This window comes from Pteropus medius, unplaced genomic scaffold, assembly GCF_902729225.1.
Source record: "Pteropus medius unplaced genomic scaffold, Ma_sr-lr_union100, whole genome shotgun sequence".
Lineage (NCBI taxonomy): Eukaryota > Metazoa > Chordata > Mammalia > Chiroptera > Pteropodidae > Pteropus > Pteropus medius.
In genome coordinates, this window is record NW_024351729.1 from 15,843,387 (window position 1) to 15,863,066 (window position 19,680).

The following is a 19,680-nucleotide window of genomic DNA, read 5'->3' on the forward strand; positions in this document are numbered from 1 at the left end:
TCAGCCTTATGAAGATCAGCATAGAAAGCACAATTTTTGTACCCTGGTAACAGTTGAAAGTTACTAATGAAGTAGTTTCACAGAAGTTGTTTTCATTTACAGCTTGTTGGATAGGGTGGTTAGGTAGATCATGATCTCTACAAGGCCATTTCTATGGATTTGATGGATTACCTTGTAAATTATGTATTTCAGCTTCACTCATGGAGCAGTCAGTCATTTTCAGGTCAGCTGGGTTAAAGATAATAGTATCTTAAAGTCACTCCTTTTTAAGAAAACAATAGTACTCATTTATGTAACAGATCTTGTAGAATTTGTCAGCCTATTATTTCTCAGTCAATGTTACCCTAGCATCTTTTTAAAAAATTTATTTAGATAAATGCATTATAATAGAACCTATGAAGTATACCCTTATAATCTAGAAATAAAGCAGTCTAATTTCTGTCTCTCAGTTCTATATGGATATATCAGATAAAGGAACATTTGATGTCAGAAATATTCACCTTATATTTGAACTTTCATATATTCACAGAATAAGAAACAGAAGTCCTGACATTACCTACATCTTGCACATAGGGCTTCTAATATCACCCTTTAATGCCTGAGCTTTAAAGTCAGATTCTATCATTTTTATTTAGTGAATAATCATTTGTCTACAAAGTACGCAATTTTATATACCTTAGTCTTTGTTTGCTTTAACTTTTGTTACACAACATGAATATGGTAATTTTATTTAACATTCTCTTCCATACCAAGATTTTCTTGCCTTGGATTGAAATTTGAAGCTTCTGAACTTTCATTAATATTTATATGAAATAATTTAATGCTTATAATGTATTACATGAATACGCTATTAAAAAGTCAAGATCATTAAATTTGGAAAGTTGTGTTGCATTTTTTATCATATTTTTGTATTAGCCTACAACTGATAGATTATTTTTTTAATAATTTTTAAAATTGAGGTTTTAAAACAAAGGTTAGCTAACTTTTGATTTCCTCTAGATAATATCAAGCATCAATAATGAAATATCAATTCTAAAATCAACTTTGGCATCTTTAAAATAACATGGTGAGCTGATTTCCAGTTCCTAAATAATTCCAGAAACTCAAATTAGTATATTCATTTACTCAATCACTTATTCAATAGGTATTTATTGAGTACCTATTGTATCATACTATTGTCTAGGTACTGAGAACATAATTGAACAAAACGGACAATTTCTGAAATTCTTACTTCATGAAATTTATTTGTAAACGATCCTAGAGATCTTTGGCATGAAGTATTTTGTAATTTTTCTAAGACATAAATGTGAGTCACGTGGACTAGGTGGGTACTCGAATACAAGTTGTCAAGCTAGAGGGTAAACTACACAAGGCATCAAGCATCCACTGCCCAAAGTGGTTTTGTTTTTGTCCACTCAACTACCAAGCAATCTGGCGAATATCATATTTTGCCTCATTTTAGAGAAAAGCAAGATACTATGACACTATTGCAAATATGAAAATATGTAAAGAATGTGCCATTAATGCATATCAAAGGTATACTTTACATTGTAGATTGAGCATACACAGGCTGAGAAAATCTACCATCGAAATGGGCCAGCTATTTTTCTCACTAGAAAATCTATGACTCTCTATAAAATCTGGGGGAAAAAATCAACAGAACTTGGCCTTGATATTTTAGGATTTTAAGATTTAAATTATCCCTAAATAGTGCTGAGAATGTGTGTGACCCCTTTGGGTTTGAATAATTTGCTTTGGAAATCATAAACATTGTCAAAAATTTGTTTAAATGTTAGAGTCAGATTCATGCAACCAAATTTGGAATTTCTATTTTTGCAACAAGTGAATCAGATTTAACATTTGGCTTTTGACTACTTGATAATGAGTCATTTGATTGGTACTCTAATGGTCTCTAATTTAAAATTTATAAATGAAATATGAGACCTTGTATATCCCCAAGATTTAGAAAAATGGCTTAAGGTGAATTCTATTTTATTGCCAAAATAATTAGATCTTCATGGAGAATAATAAAAAGTGTTGTTAGAAATAATAAATCAAAATTATTTCCTTTCTAAACATAATCTATCTATGTGGTTTTAGTTGTAATGGCCCTTATTGACTTAAAGGTATCTATCTGTATCTACAGTTTACATGAAACTTTTAGAGTGTGGCTATACTTATTGTTAGCTATAGATTCAGTGATATCCACCTTTTTTTCTGAAATTTTATTTTTATTATGCCCTAAAGAGTGGCACAAGCATCATGTCTTCTGAATTCAGATTTTGACAAGAGGCACTTCCCTTAGGCTGCCAACGAAAGTTGTCAGTGATATTTCCCTGTAAGGGGTACCTATCTTGTCAGTGTTGGCAGGCATCGCAATTTAAGCTTTGTCTAGTTAAAAATAGCCAGAATTCGTGCCCTCTTGAACTTTTTACTCTTTTTTGCAAAGACCAAGAGATGTGATATTACTTGAGGGCACAGCTATATATCTAGGATAAAATTATTTAGCCTTTTTTTTTAATAAGAGGGTAAATTGTCCCCTAGAGTATTGAAAACATGATTTTTCTTTAGCTTTTAGGGGAGGGGAAGAAGAATAGTAGTATTAGATAAAGTAAAACCAAACAAACGAACAAAAAATAAACCTCTTTCCATCCTTATATTGCTTATCTGCCCCCCGAGACATGCAGAATTCCAAAGACACATGAAATAAGTCATGAGTTACTACTTTGTACATTACATTCCACCATATCTGGATGTGCTGTTGTCTGGATTTGCTATTGTGTTCAAGATGAACCCTGGACTTACTGAAAATAGAAATAAAACACCTAACATGAAATTTGTTGGATGAAAGCAAGGCATGAACTACTTCTGCATGACCTAGAACAAGTCAGCTAACTAATGGTCCTTGGTTTTATCCCCTCTTAAAGTATAAAGAATGCTTCCACACCCACCATCCAAGAGTAATGGCTTTTTATGAGCAGTTGTCAGAGAGAAGCCTTCCAGAAGACCACTGAGCAAAACCTGCAAGAGGAATAGTCAAGCTCTTTCAGCAGAGGTGGCCCAGAGCCTCCTTGTCAACCTTCTTAGAAAACCAGTGGTTCTTCCTCTGAATGAATGAGTATCCTCACCTATAGCATTGACTAGACCAATTATGAGCCTCACCTATGGTATATGGGCCAATAATACAGTTAAGTCAAGTGTACTAAGTAATTTACAATTGTGATGACTGACTGCCAAGATTAAGGGGATGGGAGAATAAGGCATTGGCATATCCTTCAGGATCCTGGGTTGAACTATATACTATTGGACCTTCCATAGAGTAACCATGAGTCCCGATGTTGCCCGTAATATTGGAAGCCTTCTCCTCACCAGTGATCCAAGTTTTATTTTTCTATTCTTCCAATTGTTTTCAAATTATATCTGCCTACGCCTGGGCTCTCTAAGGTTCTCAAGCATTTGACCCTTGGGAGTCCAGGGTAATAGAGGCTCATATTTATAAGATAGATCTGCTCTTTAGTGTCAGCGTTAGTTTTTCCTCTTAAATGATTACGTAGGTGGGAGGGAGTTTGGAGACTCTTTGGCACTACCATTCTGCTTCCGTACACCAAGCACACTGAAAAAACACACAGTGAAGTTACCTCCAATTCCTTTTAGGTTAGGATTTTAAACAAGAAGATCGATTTTAGCAAGGTTCAGTCCAGATGTGGTTCCAAGGATAACATCAAACATTCTGCTGGGGGCGGAAATGTAAGTAGAAGCTTCTGTGAGAAAGCTGTCCTGATTGTGTGGAGCCTTCTGCACAGCCAGCAAACTGTCTCCTTTTCTGCCTCCTTGCCAACGCATACCCCTTTCTTGCTGCTGCTCCATGTGGTCCACTGGTCTGGGAGATTGTCAGCCTCACATTTCAGGTGATGGGCTTCCCATCCTTCCCAGTAAGATCATCAGCAAATTTCGTGCTTTCAGTTGAGGAAGTAAACCTTAATGGGGTGCACTCAGGGAGATGGAAAACCCACTTTATTTTCTGATTTTGTTTGCTAGCCTCCAGCTTCAAGGTATTTGCTCACGCTGCCTCTGTTCTCCTGCAAAAGTAACCTGGGCACATACTTTTCCAGCTTCATTTAAATTACTCTTGAGGCAAAGACCGATATATTGAAAATACCCAAAGTCTATAATGTCGATCTTTTGTGCTTCATTATTCATGAAAGTTAGGATATCACTTGGAATGATACAAAACTGGCGAAGCAGAGTTCATCTGTAATTCAAAGTGAAAGGTTGCAAATCCCAGTATACACATCTTGATGGGATTTTTCCTGTCTCTTAAATTGAGTGGAAATAATATCCTATGAGAGGAAGGGAAAGATGAATCCATGTTTCTCAACTGTAGTTGAGAGTTGAAACAGGAAAACTCAAGCCACATCCTGTCACCTAAACTTCAGGTTCTGGCCATCCATGACTCAAGTAATTTACAGGGTATCAAAACCAGAATTCTCACCTGTCTAATAACTCTTAACTCCTTGTTCCTCAGCTGGGCAGAGATGGAGTCAAGCAGTGAAAGGAGAGACAAGCACTTGCCTTCTCCAGCAGTTGTCCCCTGATGCTTGAAGCAGTTCTACTGAGCTTAAAAATGTCACTGTCATGGGAAATGGATAGCAAGGTTTTCTGATCTCTTCCAAGGGTACTGGGCTAAGCCTCAGGGTCAGTATTTACATGGACAGAGTTGTCCTCCTTCCTGTCACCCTGACTGTAAGTACACACCACCTACCCTCTCACAGAAGCAATGTTGGTCCCAGTAAATACCTGAGGAGATCAGAGGATCAACCCAGTTGTCCTCTACTGCAGGCGCTGCTGGTCAAAACGCCTAAGCAGAAAAGGATAAGTTGAGTTAACTAACGATCTTAAAGTAAGTAGCGGGGCTTTCGACCTCCAAAGCAATAATCTCAAACTTTCCTCTGGAGAGAATCACTTCTTCAAATGTGCAGATTCCCTGGTCCTATTCCCAGTGTCCAATTCAGTAATTCCCGTGTACTTCTGATGCAAACAAACAATGAAGCACACTTGGTGAAGCACTGTTTTAAATACTGAGAGAGGTAATAAATAAAACACGAAAAGAAAAAAAAAAAGTTTGCTATCATTTTATAATTTGCTGTGCAAGAAATTTTCCATTTAGCCAAGATAGGACAACATTTTAGAAAAGGATTTTTACAGCTGTCTTCTTGTATCTTAAAGCAATGTTGATCACCTTGTATCTATAAGTACTGTTGGTCACTTTTACGTAAAAATCACTTTTTAAAGAATAATTTATCTCTTTACTTGGCTCTTTGCTTATGGAAAGGTTTAATATGCTGTGGCTTCATACTCTGAGTGACAGCTTGCCTTATTAATCCAGGTGTTTCTATCTCCTTGTGGCATGATCTGTTTTCCACTAATAAAATCTTCTATTCTAGCATTTTCCTTCACTTGGGTCCTTCTTTCCAACCAAACGTGGGAGGACATATGGGAGTTTATGTGTTCTCGTGTATGTATGTACTTCAGTTTGGGTTCCTGGATATGTTGTGTGTTGTGAGTTTGGATGTGTTTCTAGATTTTATGTGTGAGCTTGGGGGCTTATTCATGTCAAAACTATTTTAAGCATATTTTATGTGATTCGCACAGGTACAGATTGTTACCAAGAAGATAGACCTCAGCCATGTGACATCCAAATGTGGCTCTCTGAAGAACATCCGCCACAGGCCAGGTAAACAAATAGTTTTTGATAGCTTGAGAAATATTGAATTGGATTCAAGAAATTGACAAGCAAAATTTTTATTGCGAGAAATACCTAATTGGAAGGATGTTTCAAAATCCCAATACTTAATCCTTTTATTAATAGAAACTTAAGTTAGAAATTTAGACCTCTTCATTTGGACAAGTAATCTCAATTACCATAAATAGACCATTTATTATAGGACAAGTTAAAAATTTAAAAATATATAAGATGCATTTATCTCTGTGTATTCAACATTCTTTTTTGAAAGAAAAACCTTTTTTCAAAAAAGCATTCAACATGCTTTTTTGAAATATATAGTCTATAAAATACATTGGGCCATATATTTATACATAATTACATGGGATAAAAGCAGCATTTCTAAAGATTTTTCACAAAATTGTTTTTTTTCTACATTATGTAAAATAAGGATTGTGTTTAAGCAAAGCTGAAAAAATTTATCTGCTGAATTTCTCAGATCCTAGTTCAATAAACATTGTGAATTATCAGCAGAATGCAATGCTTCCCTAACTTATTTGACCATGGACCTCTTGTTTTTCTAGAATATCTTATAGGGCCAGCACTCTAAAGTAAAATCTATATTTATGCTTTCTAGAGATTTTTCTCTCTTTAAAGTACGAATCTAACGTATTATCAGCCATTTTGTTTTCTGAGTAATCTGTATTATATATTTTTGCTAAATCCTGCCTTCACGCATAAGTAAATAATGGAAAAGTATGAAATTTGTAACTTTCTTGATTTTGTAATATTTTGATACAACTTATATGTACTGTTGAATTATAAAAGGACAAGAGAAAGCAATTGATTTTAATCATCTATGCTTGGCATCTTAATTAAACAAGGTAATAGACTATTTCCATTTATCGTTGTCTCAAATGTTATCAGAAACAAGATATAAGAATGAATCCAGTAAGATTTCTGATCATGAGAAGATTATTAAGAAGGATCTATTAGTTGAAAAGCAAAGGTAGATAAGATACATGTCAAAATGGTTACATGTATTGGAAACAGGTCTAGAAATCAGGCTTCACTTGACAAAGGGTATTCATAAAGCAAATTCACTTGGGATCTTAATGCACAGAAAAATCTTATGTAGATAAAGAAAGTGTAAGATTTACTGGTCATAAAAGACTATTGTCATGGACTCCCACTTGTTTCTAACTCTAGCTCCTACTTCGATAATAACTCAATTCGATGACTAAATTCATAAAGAAGTATTAGCATAATGATCCTTAACTAACAATAGCAAGCTTTTCACAAAGTTACTTTGGAATGCAGAATATCTAAGGAGAATGTAAAGGAAACAATTCAACACCTGGAGGCACGGATTGAAATATCTAGTCTTACTGACTTCACTTCAGGACAGATGAAGCTTGATAAAGATTATATATAGTCTTTCATAATTACTGCTCCTGGTGGGTGTCAGAATTCTTCAGAATCAAAGACATAGATTTCTGAATTCAAATGACTTCTCTACCAGTTGCATAAAAATTACTAGTCGGACTTCAACAAAAATAGACTTCTCAAGCTTTCTTTTCTGAATATATTTTGGGTTGATATTACATTATTTTCTCCCTCAAAATACAGTTCAACAAAAATTTTAACAAGATTATATTGACACAACATAGAATCATAAAAGAAAGCTTGAAAAGGCAATTTTTATCAGAGACTACCAAAAAATAGAAAAGTAAGATCCCAAGAAAGTTGATCTCATCTAATTGAAACCTCAATATCCCCCAGCCTCTAACCAAGATTAGAATGTTTTATGAATCACACTAATCCCATCACAATCAACAAGTGAGACCTACATGGCCAGATAAAAATTCCTGCAATAATGCATATTTTGAGGGAAGGACGACTACATTTTTCCTGTAAACATGAGTTAAATAACATTGTGCACATTCTAAGCCTCTAGGAGAAGAACGAATGATGTACTTTCAATTTGTAATTCAATAACACCATTAAGAGGTTCCTGGCCAAGTAATTGGGTGCTAATATAAATATCTAGGTGTTGCATAAGAAAAATACCATAAGGCCTCTGTTAAGCCTTAACAGACCTTTCCCTTTGATACAGAAATAAATAAGCATCAGGAGTCCAAAATTTAAAAATATAATAAATAGTCCATGTTTTCTTGGGTATTTTTCCCAAATCAAAATCCCAAGAGAGATGCAATAATAGTAGAGGATCATGTCACCACTAGCCTTCTAAAAAAAATACATACAACCAAAACCAACTTGCTAATGAAAGTAAAAACAGATCTCTTAGGTGGAGACGGGTAAAGGTGTCTAATCCAGCTTCTTTCCAGGTCAAAGACATCAGCAGACACTCAGAAGTGCTCAAGGATAAAATAAAGGACAATAAATACCTACCCAATGTAGAACTCCTTACATTTGCAAGCTTGAGAAAGGCAGAAAGACATTCAGAGATTGGGAGCCAACACTGAAGGGTGGCACGTAGCACTGTTATCTATCAGCAAATCCTCAAGTTTTAGACTAATGAGCAATTAAGGAAATGGCATTGTCAAAACTCTCTTAATATTATCATGTGAAAGTCAATGTCAGATAGATTTTATGACATCTGTACAAGAACTGGATCTCCTAAGATTCTATTCCTTTTGCTCCACCTACTAATTAAAATGAGAAGCTCTTAAAACTTACTAGTTATAGAAAGTTTAACTCCTGATCTGGTTTTATCAGTCAAGCTATCAATGTTGAAAATTTACAAGTGAATATATTAGCCATATATGTACACCATTTCTAATCTAATAGTTCTTTGGACAAGTGACCTATTACCATGAAGAAGAATAAAAAACTTCATCTCAGTAAAATTTGCTGCCTTTGGAATAAGAGACTAAATATTATAAGTTTTAGAAAAGATGCAACAATATATTTTCATTGTGTTATTTTTAGAGTATTTATTATACAGATAAGAAGAACCCCTCTGATATCTTAGGCAAGGCATGAGTAGAGGAGAAAAGTATTAATATGTAAAGTAATTCATATAATGGTAAAAAAAAAAGGATGTCATTATCTTGCATGATATGGGGAGAATGGTATGGACTAGAAATTCTAAAAAATTTCTTTCACATCCATAGTAAAAGGTATAGTAGAGTTAATTAAGCTTGTGGTTTGCAATGGTCTATCTACTGTAATCATTTTTGAGAAATATAAGTTTTAATTTTAGCAAGGCATTTAAAAGCCTTTCTCCTCTCATAGGTGGTGGGCGTGTGAAAATCGAGAGTGTAAAACTGGATTTCAAAGAAAAGGCCCAAGCTAAAGTCGGTTCACTTGACAATGCTCACCACGTACCTGGAGGTGGTAATGTCAAGGTAAGAAACAAGGTCAGGAGCTGATCTTATCTTTTTTTTTTTTTGATCCTTCTGAAATACTCTTTATCAAAACAAGTTCCAGACTGAAGATCTAGACATACAGGAAGTAGGGATGACAGAGCTGAGTAGACGTGAGGTTAACATCAGCTCTGGGATATAAAGATCTAGGGGCCACTTAAGATGGTTGAGTTAACAAAGACTGATGCTTGTCTTGAACAGATTGACAGCCAAAAGTTGAACTTCAGAGAGCATGCTAAGGCCCGTGTGGACCACGGGGCTGAGATCATCACACAGTCTCCAGGCAGATCCAGCGTGGCATCCCCCCGACGACTCAGCAACGTGTCCTCTTCTGGAAGCATCAACTTACTCGAATCCCCTCAGCTTGCCACTTTGGCCGAGGATGTCACTGCTGCACTCGCTAAGCAGGGCTTGTGAATATTTCTCATTTAGCTTTGAAGTAATAATATTTAGGCATGAGCTCTTGGCAGGAGTGGGCTCTGAGCAGGTGTTATGTTTATTCTTTACAAACCATAAAATAAATACTCTCATTCCCAAACTCTAGTAATTGTTACAATTTTATAAAAAAAAAATGAATAGTATATGCAGAAATTGACTCGATTTCCATTTGCAACAGGAAGACACTGGCTTTACATGAGTACAATTGGACAATTTTTTGCTCTGCTCTGTTTTGCATGGAGTATTATCATTTTAAAAATTGCATTTTTACCTTTCATGTGCCTGAAGGCTATCAACTACATTCTGAAAGGCCTTGTTAAAATCCAAGCTGCTCATTTCACTATTCTGTTGCTGGGTGAAAAGATAAAACTGCCCATTTTAACTTATTACAGGTTAAATTAAATCGAGGAGTCTGATTGCAGGAAGGGAAGAGCATGTAAGAAATAAGTGTTTTTTTAAGTGTTATTTTGTATAAATGGGAAGAAAGATTCGATTAAGTTATTAACATTTGGGACCTGGATAATTATATCAGAGTATAAGTCAATTCAATAAATTATTTAGCTAATTAAAAAATAGGTACGAAGAATTTGAGCTGTATTTGAGGAAGTGGTATAAAAGTGCTCTTTTAGGAATGAAGCACTTTGATTAGGATGGACTCGTGTCTGATTAGAATGTCAGTTGATCAGCTAGATTTGTGTCCACACTACCAGTCTCACATCCCCTTTCCATCTGTTTGATACAGTATTATAGATATAAATATATATATATTTCTCTGTGGCCATTTGTGATATTTCCTCATATACTTGAATATTATACTTCCTTATTCACAGTATCTGTGTCTCCTGCACCCTTTGGTGTTGCAATTTTAGGTATGTGAAAGTAGATGTTAGCAGGGTTCTTTCCCTATTTTAAAAAAAAATACATTAAAAAAGACAAAAAGTTTTAGCATGAAGTTGCTTTCTGTAACAACTCAAAGCTGTAACCCTGTTTTAGTGCCAGATACAAGTCTCTCCCGTGATGCTAGAAAATTTAATTTTCTTTGCTTTCACCAACATGGAGTTTGTGGGGGTGGGTCCAGTTATACATAAAAGGGTTTACAGACTGTTGGTTTAAGATTATTGCTTATCTTATTTTGAATCACTGAATAGTTTGGGTTTTATTTCTGTGATCATTCATGAAAGACATTAAGATTTCTTTTTTTTTTTTTCCATTTGCTAAAGTTGAAACTAACAGTGTGAGTTTGGGACACGTTATCCCATTCTTTCAAATAGTACCTGCTTATTAAATTATCTGATGGGAGGTATTTGGCTTTCTTACCCAAAGATTCCTTGAGTAGAAAGGAAAAAAAAAACAACTGTTTTTTGAGAAGCTACAGCTACAAAACATTTGAGATGTAGATATCTAAATCAATTTTTCCAAGACTCCAACATTGCACTCTGTAAAGAGGAATACTGTATGATTTAGTATTACTTATCAGTAGATAATACTGTTCTGACTTTATATACAGTCCAGAAATCACAAGTCAATTTCTCTCACAAATCATTCATCTTAGACTTATGAATAAGCAATGAATTAGTCAATGGACTGAATAAAGCAGTGAGTTACTGGCTGAATGGATGTATTTTAGTATTTTATCTATACTTTTTCTTGCTCAGGGCTGGTGGGTTGGATCTGAACAATTACAGACAAATGATCTGGTAGGTGTTTGATTCCTTTGAGTCAGATCAATTCCTAAATATAAAGGAAGAAATGAGCAATAATGAGACAAAAAGGAAGTATCGTTGCATCTAAGAAAGAAGACAAGGGATGCAAAGACAAAGAGACACAGGTGCCATTTTGTGACTCAATGGGTATTACAACCAATGTGACTTCCACAAAAGAAACTCTAGGAGCAACTGTGCACCGTTCATTCTCAGCTAAGGTTTTACATAGGCAAACACATCAAACTATTTATAAATCAGTTATTTTATACAACAGTCAAAAAGTTAGAAACTGCCGAGTAGGACTATTGATGTATCTATTTTCTGCATAATAATTGCTGTGAGGTTTGATTTGACCAATCGGGGCATTTTATATTCATCAGTTTCCCTTGAAATGCACCAGAAAATAGGAGAAGAAAGAATAGTTGTGTGGAGACTTATGGTATTTTCTCACATGTTTGATAGTGATAAACAGTGGTTAAAGTTCTCTAGAAAAAAGTTAACGCTGGTTAGAATAGTTTTAACAAGTGAAACAAGAATTTTTTTCAACTTAGTTTAAGTTTTTTATGAAAGTTAAGAATACATAAACATGCTCTATATTAAAATTCAGTTTCTTACAAATACAAATAAAAAAATAAAGATTATATGAAGCACTAAGGTATTAGATTTGGCGTTAAAACAAATATTTATTTCAAATCTCAGCAGAATTATAATGAACAAATGTTCTTCCTTTGTGTGGAAATGTGATTCTTTATAAAGTTAACAAAAAGAAACTAATAATTTGTACCAGTAAAAGAGAGAAACATACAGGATAAATGTCTTGTTATGGGAGTGTGGTGGAACCCATCTTGCCTTCATTCACAAGATTAACAACACAAATTAAGCTTTTTGAACACCACACTTGTGGGGACATCCATACGCTGATCTAGAAATTAAAGCTTCATAGTTCCAATTCTAGATCTATTAATGCCAGTTTCTCTCTGGCTTTAGCCTTTGAGAATCTGTTTAAGGATACATAAGTAATCCAGAGCTGTGAAGAGTTAAAAGGCCAACTTCTCCAATGGACTCACTCTCTCTGGGTCACCTGCAACCAAGAATTGGATACCTTACAACGATGCAGGAAAGATCCGAGTTTATGATGAGTTTCAAAGGCCATGTTCATTTAGGAACCAACTCTCTCTGGATTCTCCTGCAGAGTTTCAGCAGGACGATGGGCTCAAATTCCACCCACAAGCAAGACACCTGTGTAACACCAACTAGGTATGGCTAAAGAAGGTTAAAGAGAGAACTCTGTTAAATGGAAGAATGTACTAATGGTAGCTAGCCTTCTTCACACAATCATATAGTAATACAGTAGGAAATGGGATCGTCGACCAAAATACAACATGTCAGTATTATTAAAGAAATAATCTCAGTGTGGTTGATTCTGACCATAGCTGCAATTACAGTTTTTCTCATATTTTTTATGCCACAAAAAGGAGGAAAAATAAACTATTCGTGGTCTTAAAAAAAAAAAAAAAGGTAGATTTATGGCTTGGGAAGGCAAATTCTAGGCCTTCAAAAATTGATGTGCTAAATTCAGCATTGATGTTTGTTTTTTTTTATGCCTAGGATTTTAGCCTCATTGTGTAGGTTGAGGTCAAGTCCCTCTGCAGGAAAAAGCTTATTTTTAAACTCAGAAATGTCAATCATGAAAATCTACTTCAACTTTAGCAAAAAGAAAAAAAATCAACAAAAAGTATACTCTGTATGCTGGAATTCCATGGTTCCAACACTCCGCTACAAATCTGTGAGGGGTTTCTTTCTTCTGATAATTCTAGAGCCTGTTATCATAGAAAGGCATTTCTTCAATGGCTGGTTGTAGTTAGTTCATGTTTTTCAATCAAAATTTGCAAATGTATTTGTTGCTGTATAGTGATTGTTTTGCAAAATAAAATTGCTTGTCATCTAACTGATAGCTTCAGATTGTTATTTCTTCTCTGGGAAAAAAATTATCCCTCGTTCATATGGAAATGTAAATATATGTATATACTGCGGTATGTATTTGTGTGTGTGTGCATTATATATATGTTGTTCAATCCAACCAAAGAAAAATTGTAAAAAGAAGGCTACTACAGTTATCTGCTGAATTCTTAGTTGTGTCAGGCCCTGTAACTATTGTATTAGGACACTATGTGTTGCAAGTGACAGAAACTTAAATCGAATTGGCTAAGCATAAAGGCAAATTTACTGACTCAAATAACCAACTAGGCAGGAATATTTGCCTTGGGCACGGATGGATCTGGGCTCTCAAAAGATATCATCAGGACTTCCTTAGGCAGGCAACCCTTTCATTATGGTCACTGGAAGCTCCAGATTTCACAACCTACAAAGAAAGCCTCTTTCTCAGTACCACTAGCCAAACGCCAAGGTCTGAAAATCTTTGAATTACTTGTGTCACCTGCTCAGTTGTGCTGATTGGCCAAGCTTGGGTCTGTATCTAACTTTATCACAGGTGGTTGGGATAGGAGACTGAAGGGAGCAGTGACCTCATCTGAACTACATGAACTAATAGTGGAGAGGAAATGTTCTTTCCAAAGTAAAGTCAGGCTGCTACTGCCAGAAGAGAGAGGAATTAGGCTGTGTAGGTCATAAGAACAGACATCCTCTACATCCATACACCCTATTCTCTATCTTTATTCATCCTTTAGCTCCTTGCTACTCAAATTGTGCTCAGGCTTCACCTAGTTGCTTCTTAGAGATGCAAATTTTCAGGCCCCACCCAGACCAATTTACAACATTCCCCTAGGCAATATATCTACACATTAAAGTTTGAGAAGCACTCAGCTCATCGGATCCTTACTAATGCGTTAAGGAGAAAGAACTCTTTTTGCAGTCTACTAACGCAGGTAAGAATTATTCCCAAGGCTCCTTAACTGTTGTAAATAATGCTGCAATAAACATAGGGGTACAAATATCTTTAAGAAATAGTGTTTTCAGATTTTTCACGTAGATACTCAGAAGTGGGATTGCTGGGTCATATGGTAGCTCTATTCTTAATATTTGGGCGGCGGGGTTGTGGGGGGCGTGAGGACTGTTGTCCTCAGTGGCTGCATAAATTTATATTCGCACCAGCAGTGTGTGATGGTTCCCTTTCTTCACATCCTTTCTGGCACTTATTGTCTTATAGATAAACACCATCCCAATGCAAGTGAGGTGGTATCTCATTGTGATTTTGATCTGCATTTCCCTTGTAGCTAGTAGTGTTGAGCATTGATATATATATAATCTGTTAATCATCTGTATATCTGCTTTGGAAAAGTGTCTATTCAGGTTCTCTGCCCGTTTTTCAATTGGATTGTTTGGTTTTGTTGTTGTTGAGCTATATAACTTTATGTATTTTGTACATTAGCCCCTTATCAGAGGTATCTTTTTGAAATAACTTCTCCCATTCATTTGACTGCCTTTTTGGTTTTTTGTTTGTTTGTTTTTGTTTTTGTTTTTGGTTTTTTTGCTGTGCAGAAACTTTTTGGTTTGATGTAGTGCCATTCCTTTTTGCTTTTATTTCCCTTGCCTTTGGGGTAAAGTACACAAAGACCTCTCTGAGACCAAGGTCCATAAGTTTAGTGCCTGTGGTTTCTTTTATGCAACTTCAGGTTTTATATGCAAGTCCATTTTGAGTTAATTTTTGTATATGGTATCAGATTGCAGTGTGTGTGTGCGCGCGCATGTGTGTGTGTGTGTATGACTACTTGAGACAACATCACCAACTCTGATGTCAAAGAGTTTGGTTACCAAATAGTAGAAACTTGTGACTAACGAAAAAATTTTGGAAGTGTTCCAGACCTCAAATCATTCTAATGTTACTGAAACCTACTACTTTTACCAACGGTGTCATCACCTTCTATTCAGTCTTCCTTTGCTAATAAAGCAGATTTGGTACAATCTAGCCAAAATCATGAGAGTTTCTCTTTAATGATGTTTTTTAAATTAGCATCCATTTTGTCCTTCCAGGAAGTCTTTAAAACCACAAGGGATTAAGATATTTATTTGGTGAGGTGAGTCACAATGAAAGTCTTATTTCCTTTTTATTATTCAACAAGGCAAAGAATTTATTTGCCTTGAGAAGGGACAAGTAACTCAGATATAATGTAGATGACAAAATAACTATATAGCTTATAGAGGGGGAAAATGTTCCTCTTCTTTTCTATGATGTGACACTATGTAGAACTATGTGCCCAAGTAAAACTATGACCCAAGTAATTTGAAGCTAGAATGTCAAAAGTACATAGCCCAGCAACCTAGAATTGTTCCAAAATACTGTCCTTCACTAGGTTTTCCTGGGTATGTTGAAGAAGCATCATGGACACACTCCTAAAAGCCCTCTTTTAGCTTTCATGCCTTTTTGTCACAAATACACCATAGCTTTTCTCACTTCTAGTCCTTCAAATTCCATTAAAATCTCCTGCCCCATGCCTGGTTGAGGTAATAAACCGTGGCCTCCAGATGTTCTTCACTAGCTTGCAAAGCGTTTTCAAACTGAAGAAACTTCACGTACATACAACCACAAAAATATACTCACATGCTCATTCGCGCTCATGCTCGCTCGCTCACTCGCTCTCTCTCCTCTTCACACACGCCGGATTTGGACCTTTGAAAAGTTAAAAAAATTGGCAACACCAAACCTTCATTTTCTCATGATTACAATCAGCTGGAGCTCGTCCATGGATACCTATGAGATGGGCCCGTTCCCTCCCCTTGGCTACAATGCCGACCGGAGCCTGTTGTTATTCCCAGGCCACTTCATTCACTCTCACTCATTTTTAGACTCTATTGATGTAGAAGTTATCACCTCTGGCCTAAACCCGCTTGTCTTTTTCTCCTTCTTTATTTCTTTCTCGTTCTGTTAAACAAAAGCCCAAAAGAGCAAGTCTCTAATCCTAGAGTTGGGGATGGAGAGGTCAGGTTAGGTAGGTCAGATCAGAATCCTCAGGGAGACCAGGAGTCTAGGAAACCAATATTTAATAGATTTTTTTTTTACCCTTTCTCAATGAAGAAGGAAAAAAAAAACCCTTTAAGTAGTATTTATATCTGACCATAGCAGCTGGTAACTTTCATGTCCATGATAAACACATTTAAGATTCTACTCTCCCCTATCTCATTAAAGTAGAGAAAAAGGAAAAGTATAGTGGAATTTATTTCCTCATTTCCCTATCCAATGAGAAAAATCTCATAGATAAGTGAGAAATGATAAAAACTATCAACTTATTCAGTAGGCCTGAACTTATAGGATACTTGCTATTACTTTCGGAAGTAAAGAAAGGCACAGTGGAAAGATATTCTAACCTAGTCAAGAAAGCCACATGTTCTTAATCCCAGGGCTGATATTCAGCCCATATGTATCTTATTCAGCTGAATAAGTTATTACAATATTGAAAGACTTGCTGCCCAAACCTTCTTCTTACCAATGCCCACCTTTGGCCATCCAGGCCTATGCCCCAGACTCCACAGACCTCTAATTTGAGTACCTATAATAAGGTTAATACCTGGTATAGCAGAGAGCCACCAAGATACGGTTTAAGTGTGCCCAAAAGTTCTGCCTTCCAGACATCACCACTATGACCCCCTCAGGGGCTCTGGAGGACTGGTCTGTGCCTTGCCAGCCCTTAGAGAAAGCCCACATGGTCTATGCTGCCACAGCTCTCACTTGCTGTCAGCGCCGAGCTGATTGAGAAGGGAAAGTTTCGATGGTGAGATGCCCAGTTGGAAGAATGCACAAGAGGCCGACATGAGAATAAAATGGCAGGCACTAACTTTATTGTAGGGAGTGCAGTTCTTTTGGGAGAAGTGCAGCCTGTTGTGGGGAGTGGGCTCTGCTTCTGCTCTTCTCGTGCTCCCCGCTTTTGCTCCCCAGAGGACCATATGGCTCCACACATATCAGAGTACAATAGTGGCATTCAGCCACACATGCATGCTATAATAAGCTGATTTATGTTTATATATTGTAGGCACAGGCACCCTACTACACTAATGTAACATTCTAAATCCGGGGTCCTGTTCCTAGCGTGAGCCTGGATCCTAGCCAGGCTGGGACCCACACTTGCCTATCCCTGTTCCTGCATTGCCCACTTACCATAAGTCAGAAGAAGACTGGAGTCCCATTGAGGTGACAGCATCTTGTTTGGCATCCTGGTAGCAAATATCTGACGCTCATCTTGACTGTGGTCATCTGCTTCCAGTCCTCATCTCTCTAGAACTTCTCTCATATGACTGCTTATAGGAACTGCAAGTCACCACAGGACTTTAATTCTTACCAGAGTATAGGGATGGGCAGTAGGCACCAAGGAAATAATGGAGGCTCCTGAGGCTAAGAGAAGGTTGCGAGCAATAGATAGAACTATGGCGAAATGTGGGGCTAACCCGGTGCCTAAGGTAACTCCTATTTTTGTCCCCGTTGAAATGCACCTCTGCCTAAAACCCACCAAAAGTCCAACTGTAGTGGGCATTAACAACATTAATTTTATACTTACTTAGTGATTATCTTTGCCAAGCATCCTTATAAACATACAATTCCCATGAGTACTATAATTATTAATGTCCCCATTTTACAGATGAAGAAACTGAGGCATAGAGAAGTTGTTTAAAACAATGGGCGGAATCAGAATTTAAACCCAAGCAGCCCAAGATTTGACCAAAGACTAAAAAATGTTTACATATTTGCTATTAATTCAGCAAATGATGAAAGAAGATTATCAGTCATAAACTATACCATTTATGTAAAGAGATTCTTTTATCGTAACACGTCATCCAATGACCATTAAATAGGAAGTTATCGAAACAATTTTATGCTTTTCCCTATATGAAGCTCATACAAAAACATTATTTAGTATGTGACATATATGCCAAGCAAAAATCAACAATTTCTAATAATCATCAATGTATTTGGAAATTATTAGGAAAACTAGATGAACTATTTGAACTACAACATACATCACTTGACAAGTAATTTCAAATTCATATTGTTTAGAGAATAAAAGCAGTTTTTTCCAACATACAGTGTGCCAATTGTTACATATTTTAACATCGCTATTTTTTCCAGAACCATACAACTTTCTTAAAGGCTGTTTTTCCTTCTCTCTTATGACACCAATAACTGAATCAAATTTCTTGCTTTTATTAAAGCATGGCATGTCACTTAGATTTTCCTTATGAAACAAGGATCTACAATTTATAGCATAAAATATTAGAATGCCAGATTAAGCCTTAGACATGGAGTGCCCACTTCAGATAGTCTTATTTGATTTCTAATATTAGAAAACCAAAATATGTTGATTTTTATTAGCATCAGAAAACTAAGACACAAATAGATACCAAGAAGAATTTCTCAGCCATGGTTCTGCTTCAACTGTAGAAAAAAATTTAAAAACACTTATTATACGAACACCAAAGTAACAATACTTTGTCTTTTCCTGTGTAACCAATGTGTGGAACAAGCATGACTCATATGAATTGTGATCAAAACATAAGTTTATTTTTGTCTTTCACGGTTCCTTTAAACATTATGGAAGAAATCTTCCCCTGCCTCAAGCTGAAGACTTGAGCAGACTCGTGACTTTTTAGTCACTCTCAGATAGTAAAATTCTTCTGGTTATAAAAAGAATCTCAGTTATTGAAAAAAGAGTCAATTCAGAAATTAAAATGTCCAGTCCATGGAATAGTCAAAACCTGGAACAGTCAAAAGCTGATGGTATAAGATCTGTACTCTCCCCCAGTGTGGATTGCCCTTTGCTGTATGCCTGCATTGGGAGTGGGTATAGCCTTTCTGTACTCTGTGGGCTCACTCTCTTCTTTCTGACAGATGCTGTTTTTGCTCCCTCTGGGTAGAGAACTTGGAGAGTAAGGATAAGTAAAGGAAGGTGGTGTAAACATTTTTTTTTTTCTTTCTCGGTGGGTATCCAGCTTCTTTTCTGCTGGCTTCTTTCCCATCCAGTCTGCCTTACTGGACAGGACATAAGACAATTGCTCTTTCTTCATGTCTGTCCCCTGTATGGCCCTCTATTGGCTATTGTGTATTGCCTACCTACTGTAGGAGTAGAGCCAGCTTCCAACTTAGCAACACTCCTTGGACCCCACAACCAGAGTTATCAGCCCTCCTTTGGCCTGATGGGGAAATCTCGTGTCTTCCAACATCCTGGAACCCATTTCAATGCTCTCCAGCATTTGAATCCTTTTTTTACTAAGCTTCAAGTGAGAAGGTAGCACCTCCCCACACCTACCCCAAAAGGAAAGTGTGACTCACAGACAGTATGGCATCTCTTTCCAAAGAAATCCCCTCATCGATATCAATATCCTCTCACCAAATCCCTCCCTATATCTCTTTTTTGTGTCCTTAAACTAACAGAAGCAAAGTCCTGAAGATCTTTTCCTTGTTAGGTCTGTGCATGCAAAGGGG

General features: G+C 36.4%; 1 protein-coding gene across 43 annotated transcripts in view; it reads left to right on the top strand.

Moving 5' to 3' along the window:
- MAP2 (microtubule associated protein 2) overlaps positions 1–13,200 on the top strand; it is a 247,564-nt gene extending 234,364 nt beyond the window's left edge. For 24 of the 43 annotated variants that reach the window (XM_039844612.1, XM_039844614.1, XM_039844615.1 and 21 more), the window contains 4 exons: positions 3,655–3,747; positions 5,653–5,734; positions 8,981–9,093; positions 9,313–13,200. In XM_039844612.1, coding sequence (XP_039700546.1) covers positions 3,655–3,747; positions 5,653–5,734; positions 8,981–9,093; positions 9,313–9,528 — 504 coding nt within the window. In that variant the 3' untranslated portion in view covers positions 9,529–13,200. The remainder of the gene's footprint in view (positions 1–3,654; positions 3,748–5,652; positions 5,735–8,980; positions 9,094–9,312) is intronic. The other 19 variants (XM_039844656.1, XM_039844655.1, XM_039844622.1 and 16 more) reach the window with 1 other exon arrangement.
- The last annotated feature ends 6,480 nt before the right edge of the window (positions 13,201–19,680 follow it).